Source organism: Anoplophora glabripennis, unplaced genomic scaffold (assembly GCF_000390285.2).
Source record: "Anoplophora glabripennis isolate ALB-LARVAE unplaced genomic scaffold, Agla_2.0 scaffold1162, whole genome shotgun sequence".
NCBI lineage: Eukaryota > Metazoa > Arthropoda > Insecta > Coleoptera > Cerambycidae > Anoplophora > Anoplophora glabripennis.
Genome location: NW_019417290.1, coordinates 17837 through 40873, shown reverse-complemented (window position 1 = coordinate 40873; position 23037 = coordinate 17837). Strand labels below are relative to the sequence as shown.

General features: G+C 34.4%; 2 protein-coding genes across 2 annotated transcripts in view; both read left to right on the top strand.

Moving 5' to 3' along the window:
* LOC108913767 overlaps window positions 1-8782 on the top strand; it is an 18698-nt gene extending 9916 nt beyond the window's left edge. The window contains exons 5-8 of the mRNA XM_023456134.1: window positions 806-1096; window positions 1147-1415; window positions 2572-2885; window positions 8676-8782. Coding sequence (XP_023311902.1) covers window positions 806-1096; window positions 1147-1415; window positions 2572-2885; window positions 8676-8782 — 981 coding nt within the window. The remainder of the gene's footprint in view (window positions 1-805; window positions 1097-1146; window positions 1416-2571; window positions 2886-8675) is intronic.
* Window positions 8741-23037, top strand: LOC111692240 (zinc finger protein 729-like). Its single transcript, XM_023456133.1, has 8 exons — window positions 8741-8977; window positions 9102-9401; window positions 9458-9726; window positions 11814-12662; window positions 17327-17504; window positions 17561-17829; window positions 20431-20728; window positions 22948-23037. Exons 1-8 carry the CDS (start codon window positions 8861-8863, stop codon window positions 23035-23037), a joined length of 2370 nt encoding a protein of 789 aa, XP_023311901.1. The 5' UTR covers window positions 8741-8860.

Sequence of the window (23037 nt, the reverse complement as noted above, 5' to 3'; positions counted from 1 at the left end):
CCTTTTTAACGTAAAACAGTTCGGGAAAACGGAATTTGCTGTCCAATTTGTTAAAAAGTCAAAGATGAAAAAGTTACACACGCAAAGTACCAAGGGCCCCCCCGTACCCACCCCAATGGCCCTTGGTACTTTGCGTGTGTAACTTTTTCATCTTTGACTTTTTAACAAATTGGACAGCAAATTCCGTTTTCCCGTACTGTTTTACGTTAAAAAGGTACTCTTGTTTCAAATCGTTATCTTTAACGGTTTCTGAGAAAATCCCTCTTGAATTAATCCCACTTTGGTCAATTTCATAGTAATTTAAACAAAATTATGAGACACCCTGTATAAATTATTATCGAAACTTTTTATTTACTAAGAGCCGACGCAGTGTCGTTTCTCACATCTCTATTCCTAACCACAACTACACTGTCACAGAAGATAAAACAACTCTTCTGTGACTCTGTGGTCTGTGCTGTCAGAAGAATTAGAAGAAGCCAAAACAAAAAGGTTAGAAGTGACGGCATCTGCATTATATTTTTGTCTCGTGTTCTTTTTTATACTTAAAATAAGATTGTTAAAGAGCAATGACTGACGTTAAGGAAACTTCGTGTAGGCTTTGCCTTAAATATATAACCGATGAAAGTTTTGAAGTGATAGACAATATTGTCAGAGACATTCTAGATGTTCTTTTATTGAAATTGGTAAGTTAGTGAAATATAATTAGATTACGTCTAACGGTCTCAAGTGTAAAGAAACTTTTAGTGTTTATTTGTTATTTTACGCCACAGGTATTTTATTTCTGGTTAAAGTGCATATTTTTCAGAAATGTGATAACGAGAGCAAAGAGGTTATATGTAACGTTTGCAGAAGAAAGTTAAATGCGGCTTCAGAATTTAAGTCAACATGTCTGAATACCGAAAATACAATTATTCCTTATGTGGATAGCGAAAAAATGTTACAGCTCGACCTAAGAGAAGTGTACATGCAGGAAAAGAAAAGTGAATTAGTTTGCAGTCAGAAAATATGTCGATTGTGTATGCACCCAGTAGAAAGCGAGTTTAGGTGCATACTTGAAGAGGAACTTGAAGCTATTGAGAAATTGGCTCCTGAAATGGTATTAATGATATTAAATACTTTTTCTATTAAAAAAACTATACTTTGCAGATTATAAACATCGTCAAAGATCCCGTTGTGTGTAAGCCGTGCTTGGATTCTCTGTGCACTCACAATAGTTTCCTGAAAGACTGCTTAGAGGTAGAGGAAAAAATTGAGAGTACTTTTGATTCTTCAGCCACAGAAAGTCAAATAGATACGTTTTCTCTTAATTTATTGGTTAAAGCCGAAAACTTGGACATAGAATTCGATATCAACAAGATGGAAATGTCTGTCAAAGCTGAAAGTATCGACATAAAATCAGAAGCTGAGGAAAGGAGGTAAGAGGGGACCGTTTTAACATTAATTTAAAAAATGGCAGCCGGTGGTCTTGACACTGTCGTGATATACATTGATTAAATACGTACCATACCGTGGTGATAAACTAATTGTAACAAATTATGCGATTTTGTCGGTTATAACCGGTACATTGTACAAATTTTTATACAATTATTAAAATTTAGGTTAACAAGTTACTGGAAAAAAAATTAGGATCATTATAAAACAATCAGTATGGCTTTGAATATCAAGGAATGCTATACTAGTTTTCATTAATTCAAAATTTCTTTATCTTTGGGCAGAAATCGAAAGTTTCTTGGCACGAAAATGATAGAACTCTCACCGAGTTACAAAACAATTAGTGGTTATGTAAGCAGATTGCAGATTGCAAGAAGAAAACCAGTTTAACCTGATTTGTATACGTATATTTTATGGGCTACATGGCATCGAGTATGCCACAGTCATATCTAATAACAGCTAGTCATACGTGGATATCTAAAATAAAAGCTTGAAATGATTTTTGTGACAAAGGTGAACACTAAAAAAATCAGCTACTACAGTACACATTTTATTTAATTCGATAAGTTTTCTTAGAAAAAATTTTTTGACACGAGTAGTTAGCCCCCAAAACTAAATTAATAAAAATAAATTTACAACAATTCTACTGACCTAAGGAATAGTTGAAGGAGGTGTACTGTAAAGCATTTCTGTCATTAAAGTGACTTGTCCGCTACAAACTTATCAAAATGTCACAACTGTTTGATCTGAATTTTTATTAAAAAAACGTCTAAAAACGAAATTCCTAGTCTTATTTCAACTTTATACTCTCTTATTCCACTATTTGAACGGCACGAAAATTATTTTATTATAATAAAAAGTAATGCCTTATGGAGTTTATAAACTTATAATTTTTTTAATAACATATAACTCAATCAAGTGTAACAGTGATAATGATAGAAATGACAGCAGGCACTAAATTGTTCCGGTACGGTGGTACAAATGTATAAATAAAAATTACGTCTTATTAACTTGAAATGTAAATATGCCGTTTACTGGAATAATCTTTTGCTAAATGCAATATTTTGGCATGTGTCACCTATAACCTCTAAAACTTAAAATTTGATTATGAAAAATACCCTGTTTGTACAATTTTTTCAGCTACACGCCACTGCAGAGCTCCGATATTGTGCCATTCGAGGAGAGTGTCTGTAAACATGAAGAAGAGGATGGATGTAAACATGAGAATGGATCAGAAATGAAAACCAAGCAGGAGGGCAGAGTATTGTACAAATGTGATAAATGCATTTATGAAACCGAAAGCGAGATCCCTTTTACAGCACACTGTGCGAGACACGAGAACGATTCGGAAGTGAATAGATCTGAATCGTGTGAGTACGAAACTGAAAATAAGAAATTACTTCAGAAGCACCCGTTGAAGCATAAAGATTCTTTGCAGATTCAAATGTACAGGTGTAACGATTGCGATTATGAAACTAAATATATGGGTTATATCAAACGACATCAAATGAAACATCAAACATACAGGTGCAACGACTGTGATTACAAAACTAGATACGACAGTCATTTGAAACAGCATCAAGTGAAACATCAAGATCCTTCACAGGTTCAAATGTATAAGTGTAATGACTGCAATTACAAAACTAAATACAAGAGAAATATCAATGGGCACCAACTGAAACATAAAGATCCTTCACAGGATCAAATGTACAAGTGCAACGACTGTGATTACAAAACTAGATACGACAGTCATTTGAAACAGCATCAAGTGAAACATAAAGATCCTTCACAGGTTCAAATGTACAAGTGTAATGACTGCAATTTTGAAACTAAATACAAAAGAAATATCAAAGAGCACCAACTGAAACATAAAGGTCCTTCACAGGATCAAACGTACAGGTGCAACGACTGTGATTACAAAACTAGATTCGACAGTCATTTGAAACAGCATCAACTGAAACATAAAGATCCTTCACAGGTTCAGATGTACAGGTGTCACGATTGCAATTTTGAAACTAAATATAAGAGTTATTTCAAACAGCATCAACAGAAACATAAAGATCCTTCACAGGTTCAGATGTACAGGTGTCACGATTGCGATTTTGAAACTAAATTTAAGAGTTATTTCAAACAGCATCAACAGAAACATAAAGATCCTTCACAGGTTCAAATGTACAGGTGTGATGACTGTAATTACAAAACTAAATACAACAGCCATTTCAAACAGCATCAACTGAAACATAAAGATCCTTCACAGGTTAAGATGTACAGGTGTCACGATTGCGATTATGAAACTAAATATAAGAGGTATTTCAAACAGCATCAAGTGAAACATAAAGATCCTTCACAGGTTCCAATGTACAAGTGTAGTCACTGCGATTTCGAAACTAAATACAGGAGAAATATCAAAGAGCACCAACTGAATCATAAAGATCCTTCACAGTATCAAATGTATAGGTGTGATGATTGCAATTACAAAACTAGATACAACAACCATTTCAAACAGCATCAACTGAAACATAAAGATCCTTCACAGGTTAAGATGTACTGGTGCAACGACTGTAATTACAAAACTAGATACGACAGTGATTTGAAACAGCATCAACTGAAACATAAAGATCCTTCACAGGTTAAGATGTACTGGTGCAACTACTGTAATTACAAAACTAGATATGACAGTGATTTGAAACAGCATCAACTGAAACATAAAGATCCTTCACAGGTTCAAACGTACAAGTGTAATGACTGCGATTTCGAAACTAAATACAAGAGAAATATCAAACGGCACCAACTGACACATAAAGATCCTTCGCAAGTTCAAATGTACAGATGTAACGACTGCAGCTATAAAACTAAATGCAAGAAGCGTATCGAGGAGCACCATACCAAACATAAAGACTCTTCACAGGTTCAAATGTACAACATCAACTGAAACATAAAGTTCCTTTACAAGTTATACAATGTACGGGTGTAACAACTGCGATTACAAAACTAGATACAACAGGCATTTCAAACAGCATCAACTGAAACAAAGATCCTTCACAGGTTCAAATGTACAGGTGTCCACGATTACGATTTTGAAACTAAATTCAAAAGTTATTTTAAAAATCATCAATTGAAACATAAAGATCCCTAGCAGGTTCAAATGTACAGATGTAAGGACTGCGATTTCGAAACTAAATACATTAAAAGTATTGAACAGCACCAACTGAAGCATAAAAATCCTCTGCCAGTCCAAACATACAAGTGTAACAACTGAAATTACTAAAATAAATACAGGTATATGATACAAAGGCATCAAGTGAAACATAAAGATCCTTCTCAGGTCCGGACATACAAGTGTAACAACTGCCCCTTCGAAAATAAATACAAGCATCATCTGCAGCGGCATCAACTGAAACAAATGTGCTGCTCAAGTTCTAATGATAATAGTGTAATGACTGTGATTACGAATCCAAATACAGGAGTGGTATAAAATATCACGTGTTGAAGCCTTCATGAGTGCAAAGATGTTTTTGAGGAGACATCAATTGATGCACAAAAAATGTGAAGTTCCGCCCATTGAACTACAGTAAAAAATATTGGCATTTTAAAGACTGACTATAAATATTTGAATTAAATCAAAATGTAAAGCCTATCTTGAAAAACATCAACATGTTCACCTGTGGTTCTGCAATGAAGTATATTCATATAAATGCATTGTAATATGTACTTGTTTTGTTCATGTCTAAAAATGTATCCTGTTTTATTACCAATATTCAGAGTGAGTCCTAATCGTGTACATCGATATGTATTTTAAATAGTGATACAATTTACTTTGTGGAATATACAGGGTGTTACAAATTCGCTTCTCACCACAGGGATCTCGAAAACGGTAACAGATACTGTGATGTCCTCGTGCACCTCACAACTTGTTAAGTACTGAATTGTAATTCGTACAAACGGTGTTTGCAATATTAACATATATTAAAGATGATTTACAATGAACTATTACATTTGACATTGATTTATCTTAAATCAATAACCAAACCAACCAAAAACCAAAAACCAAAAGTTTTGTACCAAAAACAAGGAACGTATGCGCAGCCGCCATAATACTATAGATACGAACTAGCTTAAATGGGAGCTAAGTTACGTAACCAGGGGATCAATATCATGCCTCTAAAAAATCAAGGCCAACACGATTAGTTTTCGAAATATTTGAATAAAAACGAAATTTTGGAAATCCGTTTTTCTCTCGTTTCAGCCTCACTTTCTCCTGGCAACTTTTTGCCCTCTATCGAATGGCATAATCAATTTTAATATGTAATGTTTCATGTTTCTTGATACACTGTGTCGTTAGACCCCGTGAGATCCACCTAGTTACTTAAACTATTAGCCTCGTCGAAATAAAAAAATTTGTAACGAAAACATTGAATATGAATTTTTCGAGACAAAACGTCTGAATCTGATTCGGGCTGAAACAGTACAGTACTGGGGGTCATGGAGGCTTGGAAAAAATGTAATAAAATTTCCAGGGTGGTATTTTAAAAAATTAAGTTGATGATGGTTCTGGTGAGACGAAAAGTTACATATAAAAATTGATTATACCATTCGATAGAGGGCAAAAGTTGCCATGAAAAGTGTTCTTGTTTTTTCAATATCACCTCAAACGAGGCTGAAATGAAACAAAATCGGATTTCTACAATTGCGGTTTTATTCAAATATTTCGTAAACTAATCATGTTAGCCTTGATTTTGTAGAGGCATAATATTGGTCCTTTGATTACGCAACTTTGCCCTCGTTTAAGCTAGTTCGTATATATTTTACCGTTTCCGAGATCCCTGTAGTGGAAAGTGAATTTGTAACGGCTTGTATAATTAATAGCTTTGTTCCAAGTGCATTAGAATTAGTTTCCAACAGTCCGACGCAATCGCATTTGATTCAAAACAATGAATTTTGAGCCTTATGTAAGCATTACATCCATATGCGCATGCGTCTGACTGTTGGAAACTGTTTTGGATTCTACTAGGAACAAAGCTAATAGCTTTTTTATAACAATATTAGGAATAAAAGAACTAAAGCAAAATAGATGTGCGTTATTTTTTTATGGAGGGAAGTGTTGAGTACTGGTGTGGTAATTACACGTCGAGCGAGTTATACTCATATAGGGTGATTCAGTCATAATGTCATTAATTCATTCAACCAGCCTATTACATTTTTCACTGTAATAGGCTGGTTGGCGGCTCAGGTGGATTGATCTCTAATGGGAGGATGTACAAGGGGCCCAATGGGGCCTAAGTGCTGTAGCTTTGCTACCCTCCCCACAATTCCAGATTCCAGAATGTCATTAATTCTAAGGAAAGACAGGAAAAAATAAGAAACGTTTCCATTTTTCTTGAAACAACCATATTGTTCTCGTAATGCGTTCAACTTTAGATAATTTTCATTTCAAAAGCATTTTTGAAACAGTATAAACAGTGTCAGTAATTTTTTAAATATTTCTAATACTCTGCTTTTGTGATATTTTTATTTGTATTGTATAACTTAATTCGAACACCATCAGACAACTTTTTCTAATTTCTCAAAAAATTTAACTAAAAAAAGTTGTTACATTGTATATTAAAAAAAATAAATATGCTCTAGTTTGGGGATGCGGCAACTTTTATCAAGAATATTTTTCTTTTTGAGAAGCCACTGAAAAAATTTTTAATATGGATTACGAATTTTGCCATTCATTGTACAAATAAAAATGACACAAAACAATATCAGAAGCATTTCATTTTCATTTTTCATTTTATATTGTTCAAATACGCTTCTGAACTGGAAATTTTCTAATGTTGAGACCATCGTGAATATGCTGCAAAAAATTACTTTCAAATAACTAAACCCCTTTTCGAACGGCTTCTTACCGCTGACCCACAAATGTTTATCGAGAGTGAATCTTGACCTACCACAATATTCGAATGTTAGGCTATTACAATTTAGTATTTTTAATAGTGTTAACGTTTTCACTGTTTTATAATCGAATATGAATCTTTAGTGTTATATTCAACTCTAAATAGCAGTTGTGGATTCTGTTTAATTTCATTACAATTATGTTCTATTCTTGCCATCAAATCTTCTCTTGTATAAACCGTAATTGAATACACCAATTATTTTAGGTAACCCCACAGGAATAAGTCAAGGGGGTTAAGATCTGGTGACCTAGGTGCCCATAAGTGTGGTCCGCCTCGCCCAATCCACCTATCACCAAATGTTGCGTTGAGGTAATTTCTAACTTCACGACTGATGTGGGGCGGTGCCTCATCATGCATGAAATACATCTGTCTTGTTTGCAATGGCACATTTTCTACTAGTAGATTTAGAACGTTTTGTAAAAAATTCAAATATCGGGCATCGTTTAATCTACCCGGTAAGAAAAATGGGCCTATTAATTGGTTACCGATTATTCCTGCCCATACATTAACTATGAATCTATTCTGGTGTGTGCCTTGAATGACTAAATAATGAGGGTTTTCATGCAACAAAATAATCTTAAAAGAATAAGGAAGTGCATTGAACTTGATGGAGGACATATCGAGCATTTACTGAAGTAATATCTTTTAATCCATATGTTTCATTCTTAACTTTTTTCTGTTGCGTTGTGTCGGGGACATTTTTTCATAAGTCTTCACGACGTATACCTTTTTTATAGAAAAGTAACAGTGCCATCAGCCTGCAAGGGCGAAATGTCAAATTTGACAGCTCTGTCAAAGTTGCGTAAATTTTAGAACATAATTTCGACAGTCCTTGTATAATAAAAAATATTTAATTCGATTTTAAATGTACAAAAATACATTTGAATAAGTTGCTTTGCTCCCCCTCAATTTAATCAAAGTAACCCTTTAGAAATTATGGGCAATATTCATTTTTCAACTTCTTACTTTGAGTGACGATAACTCCTCAACAATGGCACCTAGGAAAAATGTTTATATGAAGTACTAGCACTCTTGACCTGCTCTATATAACTTTAATTTTTCCCCGTAGTTACCGGACACCCTGTATAGATAGGCGTATTCACGGGACCCGTAGCATGATATGAGCTGTCGTGTGTAATGACTGGTATCCTTTTTCTAATCTGTGGACTCTGAGAACGAACTCCACTCCGATCTCTCGTGTCAGTTCGGAGAGCCGGATCGTCATGTTTCGCCCATCTCTATTCCTAACTACAATTACACTCTGTGATCTGTGTTCGCTGTGCTCTGTGCCACGGCCGTTTTCAGATAGTTGGAGACGGAAGACGGCCGTATCTTTGTCTATGGCCGTATCTGTGCTGTCCAGCTGTCAGAAGAAGCTAAAAAGGTTAGAAGTGGCCAAGAATCGTATATAAGCAATTCTTGAGAAGTGACGGCATTATATTTTTGTCTCCGTGTTCTTTTTATACTAAAAATAAGGTTGTTGATGAGCAATGGCTGATGTTAAGGAAACTTCGTGTAGGCTTTGCCTGAAAAATATAATCGATGAAAGTTTTGATGTAACAGACAACAGTATCAGAGACATTCTAGATGTTCTTTTGCTGAAACTGGTAAGTTAGTGAAATATAATTAGATTACGTCTTAACGGTCTCCAGTGTAAAGAAACTTTTAGTGTTTAATTCTTATTTTACGGGACAGTTATTTTCTTTCTGGTAAAAGTTGCATATTTTTCAGAAATTTGATAACGAGAGCAAAGAGGTGATATGTAACGTTTGCAGAAGAAAGTTAAATGCGGCGTCAGAATTTAAATCAACATGTATGAATACCGATAAGGCAATTATTCCTTATGTGGATAGCGAGAAAATGTTACAGCTCGATTTAAGAGAAGTGTACATGCAAGAAAAGAAAAGCGAGTTAGTTAGCATTTCTTGCAGTCAGAAAATATGTCGATTGTGTATGCAGCCAGTAGAAAGTGAGTTTAGGTGCATAAGTGAAGAGGAACTTGAGGCTATCGAGAAATTGGCTCCTGAAATGGTAGGAACCATATTAAATAATTGTATATTTTGTAATTTAACAAAATTGCTTCGTAGAATATAAATATCATCAAAGATCCCGTTGTTTGTAAGCAATGCTTGGATTCTCTGTGTACTCACAACAGTTTCCTAACAGATTGCTTAGAGGTAGAGGAAAAAATTAAAAATACTTTTGATTGTTTAGCCACAGAAAGTCGAATAGATACGTCTTCACTTGATTTATTGGTTAAGACTGGAAACTTGGACAAAGAATTCCATATTAACGAGATGGAAATGTCCATCAAAGTTGAAAGTATCGACATAAAGTTGGAAGATGAGGAAAGGAGGTAAGACGGTTTTAACATTAATTGAAAAAATGGCAGCCGGTGGTCTTGACACCGTCATGATATACATGATTAAATACGTACCGTACTATCTGGTGATAACTAATTGTAACAAATTATGCAATTTTGTCTGTTATAAACTGTATATTGTACAAATTTTTATGCAATCATTAAAAGTTAGGTTAACAAATTACTGGGAAAAAATTTGAGATCATTATGAAACAGTAAGTATAGCTTTAAATCAGATAGTGGTACAACGAATACTATACTAGATTTCATTCATTCATTAAATTTTTTTTAACTGGGTGGAAATCGCAATTTTCTTGGAACAAAAAGCATAAATCTCACCCAGTTACAAAATAATGAGTGCTTATGTAAGTAGATTGCAAGAAGAATGCCAGCTTGGCCTTGTTTGTTCATTTTTACGCCATTTTAAAGGTATTATTTAACAACAGGGCTATAAATAATAATTTATAGATAAGTATATACCCGATGGGGCATTTATCTTGAAACAGAATAATATCTCGGTTGGAGTCGATTACACAGCCCCACAGAAAAAAAGTATCGGATCTGGTATTCAAACCCATGTATTTCCATGTATTTTTTCGCTGAATCGTTGTTAAAAAGAGAAATGAAAAATAGAGGGACTAAATGAAAGCGTAACCCTTTGCATAGACCCTTTGAAGAAAAGAGAACACGTTCTAGCAACAAAAATAAGAATGATTTGTAGATATCGTTTTCTTTTGTTTAGAAAGTAGAGTAATCTACAAATTTTATTGCATTCTCAATCTTCTATCTCTCTTCTCTCAGCACAAAAAGTAGATGGATAGATGGGTGTATGGGTGGGTTTTGTAGGTGGTACAGGTGGATGGATAAATATGCGTATTCATGCATGAACGACTGGATAGAAATGTGTGGGTGGACAAAAAGATGGATCCAGAACTCTGCAACACGAATTATGCCATGAAAATGGAATTTTTGATCTATTTTCTGTTTTTGAATGAAATTGGACCAGCTTGTCTGACTCTATGATGATAAATTGGAATTAAAAGAGTGAAAAATCATACGTCTAGTGAGCTGATAGAATAATTTGACTTTTTTATAACTTTCGTCGATCGTATTTGACGTTTTTTGTGAATTTTGACCAGTTTTTTTAATTTTCCCGAAAACTCAGACCCGTTGGGCCAAATCTGAAGGCAGATGGGTCTGAATACCAGATCCGATACTTTATTTTTTTTGTGGGGCTGTGTTAGTTCGATAAAAGTTTCAGACAAAAATTGTAGGGCACCGAGGGGGCCATTCAAAGGTCCATATTACGACATCCGGTCTAGACCGGAAGTGTTGTTTTCAGACCGAGAGTTGATTTTTTTAAATGGAAACACATTTTTCACCATGGATTTCGATTGAAAAAAGAAACAAAGAATTTTTCATAATAAAAACAAAAAGAAAACAAGAATATTGAGACAACGAAGTGCCTTGTTGGGATAACTTTTTTTTTAAAAATAATTCATACAAAAGTTGTAGGGTCAAAAGGGCCTATTTTGACATGACCTTGACTTTGACTTAAAGGTCGTTTGAAGATCGACCTTAAAGTGACTGATATCTGATCTTGTTCTTGCGGTTAAGTTCATATCTTATTGTAAAACTTCCCGCTCTTGCAATTTCTAAGGTAAAAAAAGGCGTCCCATTGAAATTTTTGAATTTGATCTTCAAACGACCTTGAAGTCAAGGTAGGTGCCGTACAATTTTTCTCTGAAACTTTTTTTTCGAAATAATCGAGTCCAACCAAGATATTACTTTGTCTCAAGATAAATGTCCCGCCCGGTATACGAACAAAAATGATTTTAAAACAAAAAAATTGTTAAAACTTCCAATATTTCAAAAAACAAACGCTTATTTTGTTAATTGAATTGTTAACTAAGCCTACACACAAAAAAAAATAAGAGTAGAAATATATTCTCACTGAATGAAAATAATTAATTGTGTAACGAACTTACTTAATTTAATTAGACGCTAATCTCCGATAAACGATTATCTCTTAAAATTAAAACCCGATTTTCAAAAATACCCTGTATTTGCAATTTTTTCAGTGACACGCCACTTCAGAGCCGCAGTATTGTACCATTCGAGGAGAGTGACTGTAAAGGTGAAGAAGAGGATGGATGTAAACGTGAAAATGCATCAAAAGTGAAAACCAAGCAGGAGCGCATAGTATTGTACAAATGTGATAATTGTATTTACGAAACTGAAAGTGAGATTCGTTTTTCGGCACACTGTGCGAGACACGAGAACAATTTGGAAGCATATAATAAGTGTGAGTCGTGTGGGTATAAACCTAAAAGTAAGAAATTACTTCAGATGCACCTGTTGAAGCATAAATATCCTTCAGAGGTTAAGATGTACAGGTGTAACGACTGCGATTACGAAACTAAATACAAGAATGTTATCGAACAGCATCAACTGAAACATAAAGACCCTTCGCAGGTTGAAATGTACAAGTGTAACAGCTGCATGTATGAAACTAGACACAAGAGAAATATCCAACGGCACCAACTGAGCCATAAAGAACCCTCCCAGGTTCAAATGTACAGGTGTACCGACTGCAATTACGAAACTAAATACAAGTATATTATCAAAAATCACCAACTGAAACATAAAGAACCCTCGCAGGTTCAAATGTACAAGTGCAACGACTGCGATTTCGAAAGTAAATACAAGAATACTATGAAAAGGCACCAACTGAAACATAAAGATCCTTCACATGTTCAAATGTACAAGTGTAACGACTGCGATTACGAAACTATATACAAATATGTTATAAGAAACCACCAACTGAAACATAAAGACCCTTCACAGGTTCAAGTGTACAGGTGTAACGACTGCAATTATGAAACTGAATTAAAGGGTAATATCAAAAATCACCAACTGAAACATAAAGAGCCTTCGCAGGTTCAAATGTACAGATGTAACCACTGTGATTACGAAACTAAATACAAGAATGCTATCAAAAGGCACCAATTGAAACATAAAGATCCTTTACTGGTTCAAATGTACAAGTGTAATGACTGCAATTACGAAACTAAATACAACAGTCATATCAAACAGCATCAACTGCAACATAAAAAGGCCCCACGTGTTCAAATATACAAGTGTAAAGACTGTGATTATGAAAGTAAATACAAGATTTGTATTGGACGTCACATGTTGAAGCATAAAGGGTCTTCATAAATGCAAATGTAGCGGTATGCTTTGCTAACAACCGAGCATTAGGAATCTTTGAGGCAACCTCAATTGATGCACAAAAAAGGTTAGCTGGTGTGAATTTTCATCCTTCGGTCGTTGTGCAAAATATTGTCAAAAATGGAGGGATTTAAGAGCGACAAGTGTGGATGTGACACCTATCTTAACTATGTGATTACGAAGAAAACATAACGTCTGCCTCGATATTAATAATCGTATTCTCATTATATTGAAGAAAAGTTAGTTAGCTCGCGTGCTGCGTTCTACAAAATTTTCATCTAAAACCATATTTATTCCAGTTTGCGTTTTTCCTTTAAAAGAACCAACAAAATAAATCATACAATGTGGGCGATTCCTGCTAAATTTTTTTAAAACTTACCAAACGATTGTAATGCATCCATTATATTTAACACTTACCTAACCAAACCTTGTGCCCCGTAAATATAAGTTTCTATCAATTTCTCCCGCACGCAGTTGTGCTCTGTTCGACGTTGCCAGTTGTCGTATCTACTTGACTCGATATGAAACTTGCTCGCAAGTTTTCTATTTGAACTGTGCAATTGGGATATAACTACCCAGAGTTGTATTGCTGCACAAATTCAGCGTTGCCAGTTGTTTTTATAACTTACTTGTTATTTTAAATAAATAAATAAAGTGGGACTAATTTTATATTGTAAAATAATTATTTTTGTTGTATTAAAAAGGGAATATAATAAAAACTAAATTAAAATACCAATCTGATTTACGAAATAATAATTTTTTTAAATTATTTCAAGTTTTTGCAAAGTATGTGTTATTATTTTTTTAAGCAACATGTATTTAATTTGTGATTCTCAGTCTCAATCACCTTTGACAGTGACCTAATTTAGTTGAACTATTTTAGTTTCACAAACGTACAGTAAAAATTGATGCATTTAGGAATGTTGAAACGGGTGTCTAAAGAAATACGTTACGTTTGTGGTTTTTTTACAACAAAACAAACAGTGAACAGTTCAAAATTAAGCAGAATCCCATCATATTCCCAACGTCTCTAAAACGCTGATATGCCGTACCACCAATGAAAGACGGTAACTACAAACTGTATTCACACTGGTATGATCAAAGCCTTTTACTTCCTTCGCCTTTCCATGCTACTAAAAAAATACTTTTTCAAACAAGTCGATGGTCTCGGGGTGAGAAACGAATACCGTGCGTCGTTGCTTTAGGTCAGACCGGCTTGTCCAGCGAAGTATGAAAATTACTAAGTTATAAGGAGGTTGTTTTCACNATGGGGCCCACCTACGAAGGCTGTCCAGGCCTACACGAGATGAGGCAGGATAAAGAGGGATAATCCCCCTCGATCCCAAATCATTGAGGCCAATTTCTAGCCATAGAATAATGGCGCGGTGAGTTTCATTGTCTGGGTTTTTTTGTGCGGAATTGTTTTTCCTAGAGATTTTGTGGGGAATATTTATTTTATTAGGGAAGTAACTTTATATTGCGTTGTAAGTGGCTAACCTACTCTACGCGTACTGCTATCTCTTATTTTATACATAAAATAATAAAGAATAGATCTAATACTCTCGTTGTAACACAGAGGGCCTTCCAATTTGACGAAAATAGTAACTAACAGCAGCTAGTAGCAAATTAGAGTTACTCTGAACTGATATTAGTTGATAATAAGAGAAGACTTTGCCAAAACGAAAGCCTCCAGAGGTCCTTTCGATTTGGCAAGAATAGTAGCTATTAGCAGCTAATAGTAACTTAGAGTTACTCTGAACTGATATTAGTTGCTAATAGGTACTATTTTTGTCAAAACGAAAGCCCCACNTCACTTCCATGCCGCCATGACACTTCTTGTTAGCGACCTGCCCTCAACCTCCTCAGGTAGCCACCCCCGTACCGCCATGACTCTTCTTGCATGCCAACACCCACGCATCTCTTGCACAACGACAATGCCCACAAGAAGCCGCTGAAGGAGCGCGCCGAACTCGATGGACGCTGGCCATCGAGTTCGTGACGTCACTTCCTGATCCAGAAACCGCCTCATATATCTACTTGTGTTATTATTTTTTTAAGCAACATGTATTTCATTTGTGATTCTCAGTGTCAATCACCTTTGACAGTGACCTAATTTAGTTGAACTATTTTAGTTTCACAAACGTACAGTAGAAATTGATGCATTTAGGAATGTTGAAACGGGTGTCTAAAGAAATACGTTATGTCTGTGGTCTTTTTACAACAAAACAATCAGTGAACAGTTCAAATTTAAGGAGAATCCCATCATATTCCGAACGTCTCTAAAACGCTGAAATGCCGTACCACAAATGAAAGACGGTAACTACAAACTCTTTTCACACTGGTATGATCAAAGCCTTTTACTTCCTTCGCCTTTCCATGCTACTAAAAAAATACTTTTTCAAACAAGCCTATGGTCTCGGGTTGAGAAACGACTATCGCTCGCCGTTGTTTTGGGTCATACCGGCTTGTCTAGCAAAGTATGAAAATTACTTAAAAAAAAGTTAAAAGGAAGTTATGTTATCACGGCAGAATTTGAGAAAAAAATTTATTTTATGTTCCCGACTTCCTAACTAATCTCAATTATTTTGAATGCTTATTGCTGAGTTAAATAAAATTAACTGAGGTCACACGTAAATAAAACACAGCTATGTCATAAATTCACTATTAATTAATCATAATTTCATATTCATTAATCATAATTCATTTTAATGTACTCCCTAGTTACTTTAACAAAAAGATAGCCATGCCATCTATTAACTTGTGTATAGTTATCCATAAAACAGAAAATATCAGAGTTGCTTATATTAAAACCATACAGACAGAAAATAGCAGGGGAAGCGCCGACGCAGTGAGCCGGATCAGTGTCGTTTCTTCCATCACCCATCTCTATTCCTTCCCATAGTCTATGCTCACCAGGGTTGTCAATATGTGGGTAATTTCCCAAAACGTGGAGAGTTTCATTGTCTGGGTTTTTTGTGCGGAATTGTTTTTCCTAGAGATTTTGTGGGGAATATTTATTTTATTAGGGAAGTAACTTTATATTGCGTTGTAGGTGGCTAACCTACTCTACGCGTACTGCTATGTCTTATTTTATACATAAGATAATAAAGAATAGATATAATACTCTCGTTGTAACACAGAGGGCCTTCCAATTTGACAAATATAGTAGCTAACGGCAGCTAGTAGCAACTAGAGTTACTCTGAACTGATATTAGTTGATAATAAGAGAAGACTTTGCCAAAACGAAAGCCTCCAGAGGTCCTTTCGATTTGGCAAAAATAGTAGCTATTAGCAGCTAATAGTAACTTAGAGTTACTCTGAACTGATATTAGTTGCTAATAGGTACTATTTTTGTCAAAACGAAAGCCCCACAGGACAGCCGTCAGTCCGCCCGTCTCACTAATTTATTAATATATGCCTTTTTGTTTCTTGTGACTCTGTGCTATGCTGCGAGTGCCCAGTTAACATTATTTTTATGTTTTTCTGAAGACTGATGTCGATACAGATCATTTTTATGGGCAATTAATGACATCAGTCTTCGGAAAAACATAAAAATAATGTTAAACAAATTAAATCGAATAACAAAATAAGTGACCTTATTGACAAATCGCATTAAAGAGTCTACAAAAAGGGCTGAACATAAATTATGTGGACTACTAGCAGTTAATAACTTACCGTTTCGATGACATATGCCATTTTAAAACGAATAAAAAAAAACGTATAGGATCCATTGCTTTATTTTAATTCTTGTTTGAAATCTAATCGGTTAGATCGATTATTTATTTATATGTGCCTGTAAAAAATTGTAATGTGGGTATTTGTGGGTAATGGCGAATCCTGTAACGGGTATTTTATCCGGGAACCATTGGCAACCCTGATACTCGCAGAATATTTATTCTGTGACAATGCATGCTGCCAGAAACTAAAAAAGTTAGAAGTGGCGGAATTATATTTTCTTGTCTGTGTTCTTTTTATGTTGAAAACATTATTGTTACAAAGCAGTGAGTGATGTTAAGGAAACTTCGTGTAGGCTTTGCCTTAAAAATATAACCGATAAATGTTTTGAAGTGATAGACAACGTTATTAGAGATATTCTAGATAGCCTTTTGCTGAAATTGGTGAGTGAATTATAATTGCATTAGATCTTAACAGTCTCAAGTGTAAAGCAGCTTTTAGTATTTAATTATTATTTTACGACACAGTTATTATTGTCTTCCCGGTTAAAGCTGCATATTTTTCAGAAATTTGATAGCGAGAGCAAAGAGGTTATATGTAACGTTTGTAGAAGAAAGTTAAATGCAGTGTTAGAATTTAAATCGACTTGTCTGAATACTGATAACACAATTATGTCTTATGTGGATAGCGAGAAAATGTTACAGCTCGACCTAAGAGATGTGTACATGCTGGAAAAGGAAAGCAAGTTAGTTAATATTTCTTCCAGTCAGAGAATATGTCGATTGTGTATGCACCCAGTAGAAACTGAGTTTAGGTGCATACGTGAAGAGGAACTTGAAGCTATTCAGAAATTTACTCCTGAAATGGTATAAACGATATCAAATAATTGCATATTTTGTAATTCAACAAAATTGCTTTGCAGAATATAAATATCATCAAAGATCCCGTTGTTTGTAAGCCATGCTTCGATTCTCTGTGTACTCACAACAGTTTCCTAAAAGATTGGTCAGAGGTAGAAGAAAAAATTAAAAGTACTTTTGATAGTTCAGCCACAGGAAGTCAAATAAGTACACCTCCACTTGATTTATTCGTTAAGACTGAAAACCTGGGCAAGGAATTCGATATTAACGAGATGAAAATGTCGATCAAAGCTGAATGTGTCGACATAAAATCGGAAGATGAGGAAAAGAGGTAAAATATTTTAATTTATAAAAAGGGAGCCCGGTTTATATGAATAAATACCTAGCATGTGGTGATAAACTAATTGTAACAAATTATGAGATTAAGTCGACTAAGAATAATATATTGTACAAATTTTTATACAACCATTAAAAGTTAGGTTAACAAGTTACTGGTAAAAAAATTAAAGACTGTTATAAAACAATCGGAAATTTTCTTAAAAAGGATAGAGATTTCACTGAATTACGAAATAATTAGTGGTTATGTAAGCAAATTGCAAGAAGAAAGCCAGTTTGGCCTGATTTGTTCACTCATATTTAATAACACGCTATTTTAAAGATATTGGCCTAATTCAGATAAAAAAATATATATTCTAAAAGATTGTATCAAATCAAGTCGAACAATATTCTATACAAGAAATTTAGGTATGCAAAAGGGGTCTAACTTCATTCATAAACAACTATTTTATTGGCTACATGCCTCAACTGGCATCGAATACACCACAACGATATCTAGCAAGAGCTAGTAATAAATAGTTATCCAAAATAAAAACTAAAAATGATTTGGTTAAATATAATTAATACGAAAACACATACCTAATTATTGTTAAATAACAGCCACACAAAAAAAGTTGTCTGTACTTTTCATGTGACATATGTTATCCATAATATTTTTGCCTCCTGATCACGAATCAGGTGTCAGAATTGAGCTATCACATCACAGGAATTTCCTAACCTCAAAAAACAGGTGAAAAATAGCAAAAATTCATGAAAAAGTGCTAGGAAAAATACAATTTTTTTTTTTTCTATATTCAAATGTTCTTTTATATAGTTAAAACCCCGCCCAACGTGAATCCGCTGTTAAAATTAATGGTTGTTTTTCTAACCTCAAAAAAAGATCAGTTTCTTAATACGCGAAAATCTACTAAGGATCCCTTAGACGTCAAACAGTTGATTGCAGTTCAAAAACTTCATATTCGGAAACCTTCAGTACATACGAACTCAAACTCACAAACTCCAAATCCACAAACCCACAATCCCCAATTCCACAAAACCCAAACCTACAAACTCCAAGCTTACAAACCCCAAGCCCACCAACTTCAAACCCACAAACCGTATGGATATGAAGGTTCCGAATTGCAATCGACTGCTTGATCCCTTAGAGGGATCCTTGGCAGGTTTTTGCATATTAAGAAACTGAGAAACTTAAAAATTTCAACATGTGATATCTCAACGAAAAAAAAAAGTTATTTGAGCAGACTCAACGGCATTCAAAGGAGAGAGCCTTGTACTTTTAGATTCAATGTATTAATTTTTTGAAAAAGAGTAGATGTCATTACTACATTGCCTCAAATATGACGAAAAACAGTGTTTTTTACACTTTCAGGTTAGGATATCTCAAAAACCTAAGTGATAGAGCAATTCTGCTGCTAGATTCGGATTCAACGCACCTAAATCCTTCGGAAATATATATTCAAGTTTCTGCTTCAAAAAAAAAAAAGTTAAATTTTGTTGGTCCGTGTAATTGTTCATAATTAATTGCAATTAATTATCTGGCAATCTTATACTAAACCTGCACAGTGTCCTTCATTGGCTTCGATAATATTTGGTCACTTTGCGTTACCTTCAAATGTAAATATGTTCGTTTATTAGTCACATTTTGTTAAATGCATTATTTTGACATGTGAATCCTCTAGTATCAAAATCCCTTAAATCCACTTTAGTAAAATTTGCATAACTGAAGAAAAACTGTTTAACCAACTTCTGACAGCGACTTCGTAATGAAATTTTGTTTTGTGAAATTTTAACACTAACTGGACAACAAATTGCAACAAACAACAAAATTGTTTATAATAAACCTACAAATTTGAAAACAAAAATGGAGTTAGTGGCATTTGAAACCAACTATAGGATTTAATGGGTTTTGACAAAGAACAAATGAAAATGACAAAAAAAATGTAGGTGGCACACATTTTTATTAAAGACAAACTAATAAGGTAATTATGAATTACTATTAATAATTAATAAAACGAGTAAAAATTAATAATAAACTAATGAAAAACTAAAAAACTAAAATAATAATAAAAAATAAAATGAAACACTCAGGTCTGGAACATCTTCTACATCACTTTCTACCTTTATCTGGTGTTACAATTTAAATTTGTGTTGTAATATCGGACATTATTTTATTGGCACTTGTTAACGAATACAAGACTAAACTAAAAACAATAATACTAGCACAACAGTGACTGATCTAATACTGCATAAATTAAATTTGTACAGCGCCGCCAACCACGTGTTGTCACATTAGCCTTCTATGATTGGCTATTGTGGATTTAGTGGGGTGTGAACGTTAGCTCAAATGGATTTCGTGGCATTTGAATCTAAATGCACTTTTTAGAGTACATTTTTATACATATTAGGTAACTTTTGCAATCATTCGAATGAACACATCAATAGGGAATTTTTTGTAGGAATATTATGATGCGTATATCTCATTTTTCATCAAAAACCTATTTAAGGGGTTTTGATACTAGAGGACTCATGTGTCACATATAAACCCCTGAAAATTAAAACTTGATTTTTAAATATACCCTGTGTGAAATTTTTTCAGCGACACGCCACTGCAGAGCTCCGATATGGTACCATTCGTGGAGAGTGCCTGTAAAGATGAAGAAGAGGATGGATATAAACATGAGAATGGATCAGAAATGAAAACCAAGCAGGAGGGCAAAGTATTGTACAAATGTGATAAATGCATTTACGAAACTAGAAGCGAGATCCATTTTACAGCACACTTTGTGAGACACGAGAACGATTCGGAAGTGTATAAATGTGAATTGTGCGAGTATAAAACTGAAAATGAGAAATCACTTAAGAGGCACCTGTTGAGGCATAAAGACCATTCGAAGGTTCAAACGTACAGGTGTAACGACTGCGATTACAAAACTGTATACAAGAGTTATATCAAACATCACCAACTGAAGCATAAAGATCCCTCACAGGTTCAAATGTACAAGTGTAACGACTGCAATTACGAAACTAAATACAGCAAAAATATGAAAGGACACCAACTGAAGCATAAAGATACTTCACAGGTTCAAATGTATAAGTGTAATGATTGCGATTATGAAACTAAATACAAGTATGTTGTCAAAAAACACCAACTGAAACATAAAGATCCTTCACAGGTTCAAATGTACAAGTGTACAAACTGCGAATACAAAACTATATACAAGAGTCTTATCAAACTTCACCAACTGAAACATAAAGATCCTTCAGAGGTTCAAATGTACAGGTGTAATGACTGCAATTACGAAACTAAATACAGGAAACATATGGAAGTACACCAACTGAAGCATAGAGATCCTTCACAGGTTCAAATGTACAGGTGTAACGACTGCGATTACGAAACTAAATACAAGAATAATATTAAACTGCATCAAAGGAAACATAAGAATCCTTCACTGCTTCAAATGTACAAGTGTAACGACTGTGATTACGAAACTAAATACAAGAATAATATGAAACTGCATCAAAGGAAACATAAAAATCCTTCACTGCTTCAAATATACAGGGGTAACGACTCTGATTACGAAACTAAAGACAAGTATTGTGTCAAAAAACCAACTGAAGCATAAAGATCATTCATTGGTTCAAATGTACAGGTGTAGCAACTGCAATTTTGAAAGTAAATAGAAAGAATACAAAAAACATCAATTGTATCGCAGGTGAAAATGTACAAGTGTAACAACTGCAATTACGAAACTATACAGGGTGTTCCTAAATATTATGTACATAAGGAAGGGGGTAATTCTTTGCCTTATTTCATTACTAAATGTTCATATAAACATAGGTCCGCAAACCCTTCGTTATCGATCTACAGGGTGTTGGAATTTTAAGATTTTAAAAATTGTTTCTCTATAGCTCCCATAGTTTTTCAGATATTTAGCTGAAATTTGGAATATAGGTTACGCTGTAGGGCTTACATCATTAGGCATGCCAAATGGTCGTGATATTCTACAGAGTGATATTTTTTTGGGGTTCATGCTCCCTATTCTTCCCCTGAACTTTCGTGCGGTGCGCCGCTGTAGATTCTAAAATCAAAATATTTAGATAATTTCTTGTTTCTATTAATTTTGACAGTTCGCATTTGAAATAGTATCTTGGGTCTGCATATGTTTAAAAATTAAAGGTTTGTGTTACAAACTGAGGTGTAAAGTGTTTTAAATACTCATAATATCATACCAATGCCAAATTTTACTAATTTTGAAATGGGTCATCCGAGCTTTAATTTTTAACAGGTAGTGGCGAATAAACTGTCAAAATTAATAGAAACAGGAGATAATCTAAATAAAACCAGAGCCTACTGGACCATTTTAAGAATTTTAAATTTCATCTAACGAAGTACTTAAAATTGTTTTTTATATTTTTTCTCGATAACGGTCGGAGATAGGAAAAAATCATAAGAGGCAAAAAGTTTCTCAACAAAACATAAAATCCAATTTTGATTTTAGAATCTACCAGTGGGCATGAACCCCGAAAAAATATCAGTCTGTAGAATATCACAACCATTTGGCATCTCCAATGATGTAAGCCCTGCAGTGTAACCTATATTCCAAATTTGAGCTAAATATCTCAAAAACTGTGGGAGCTATAGAAAAAAAACTAAAAACATGTTAAAATTTCAACACCCTGTAAATCGGTAACGAAGCGTTTGCGGATCTATGTTTATATGAACTTTTAGTCAGGAAATAAGCCAAATAATTACCCTCTCCCTTATGTACATGATATTTAGGAACACCCTGTATACAAGAGGAATATCGAAATGCACCGGCTGAAAGATAAACAGCCCTCGCAGGTTCAAATGTACGAGTGTGACTGCTGCGGTCTCGAAACTAAATACAAGTTTCATATGAAACGGCACCAACTGAAGCATAAAAATCCTTCGCCAGTCCAAACATACAAGCGTAACGACTGCAGTTATGAAAGTAAATACAGGAGCGGTATTGGACGTCACATGTTGAAGAGTCTTCATGAATGCAAATGTACTGGCGTACTTTACTAACAACGGAGCATAAGGAGCTTAAAAAAAGATTTGCAGGTGTGAATTGTCCCCTTGTGTTTGCAGTGCAAAATATTGGCAAAAATGGAGGGATTTAAGAGCGACAAGTGTGGATGTGACACCTATCTTAAGTATGTGGTTACGAAGAAAACGTAA

Bases quoted from the DNA above. Each gene is read 5' to 3' on its own strand.
- LOC111692240 (XM_023456133.1), top strand. From the start codon at position 8,861: ATGGCTGATGTTAAGGAAACTTCGTGTAGGCTTTGCCTGAAAAATATA. The intron at 8,978-9,101 runs GTAAGTTAGTGA...CATATTTTTCAG, and splicing joins ATGTTCTTTTGCTGAAACTG to AAATTTGATAACGAGAGCAA. The intron at 9,727-11,813 runs GTAAGACGGTTT...CAATTTTTTCAG, and splicing joins TTGGAAGATGAGGAAAGGAG to TGACACGCCACTTCAGAGCC.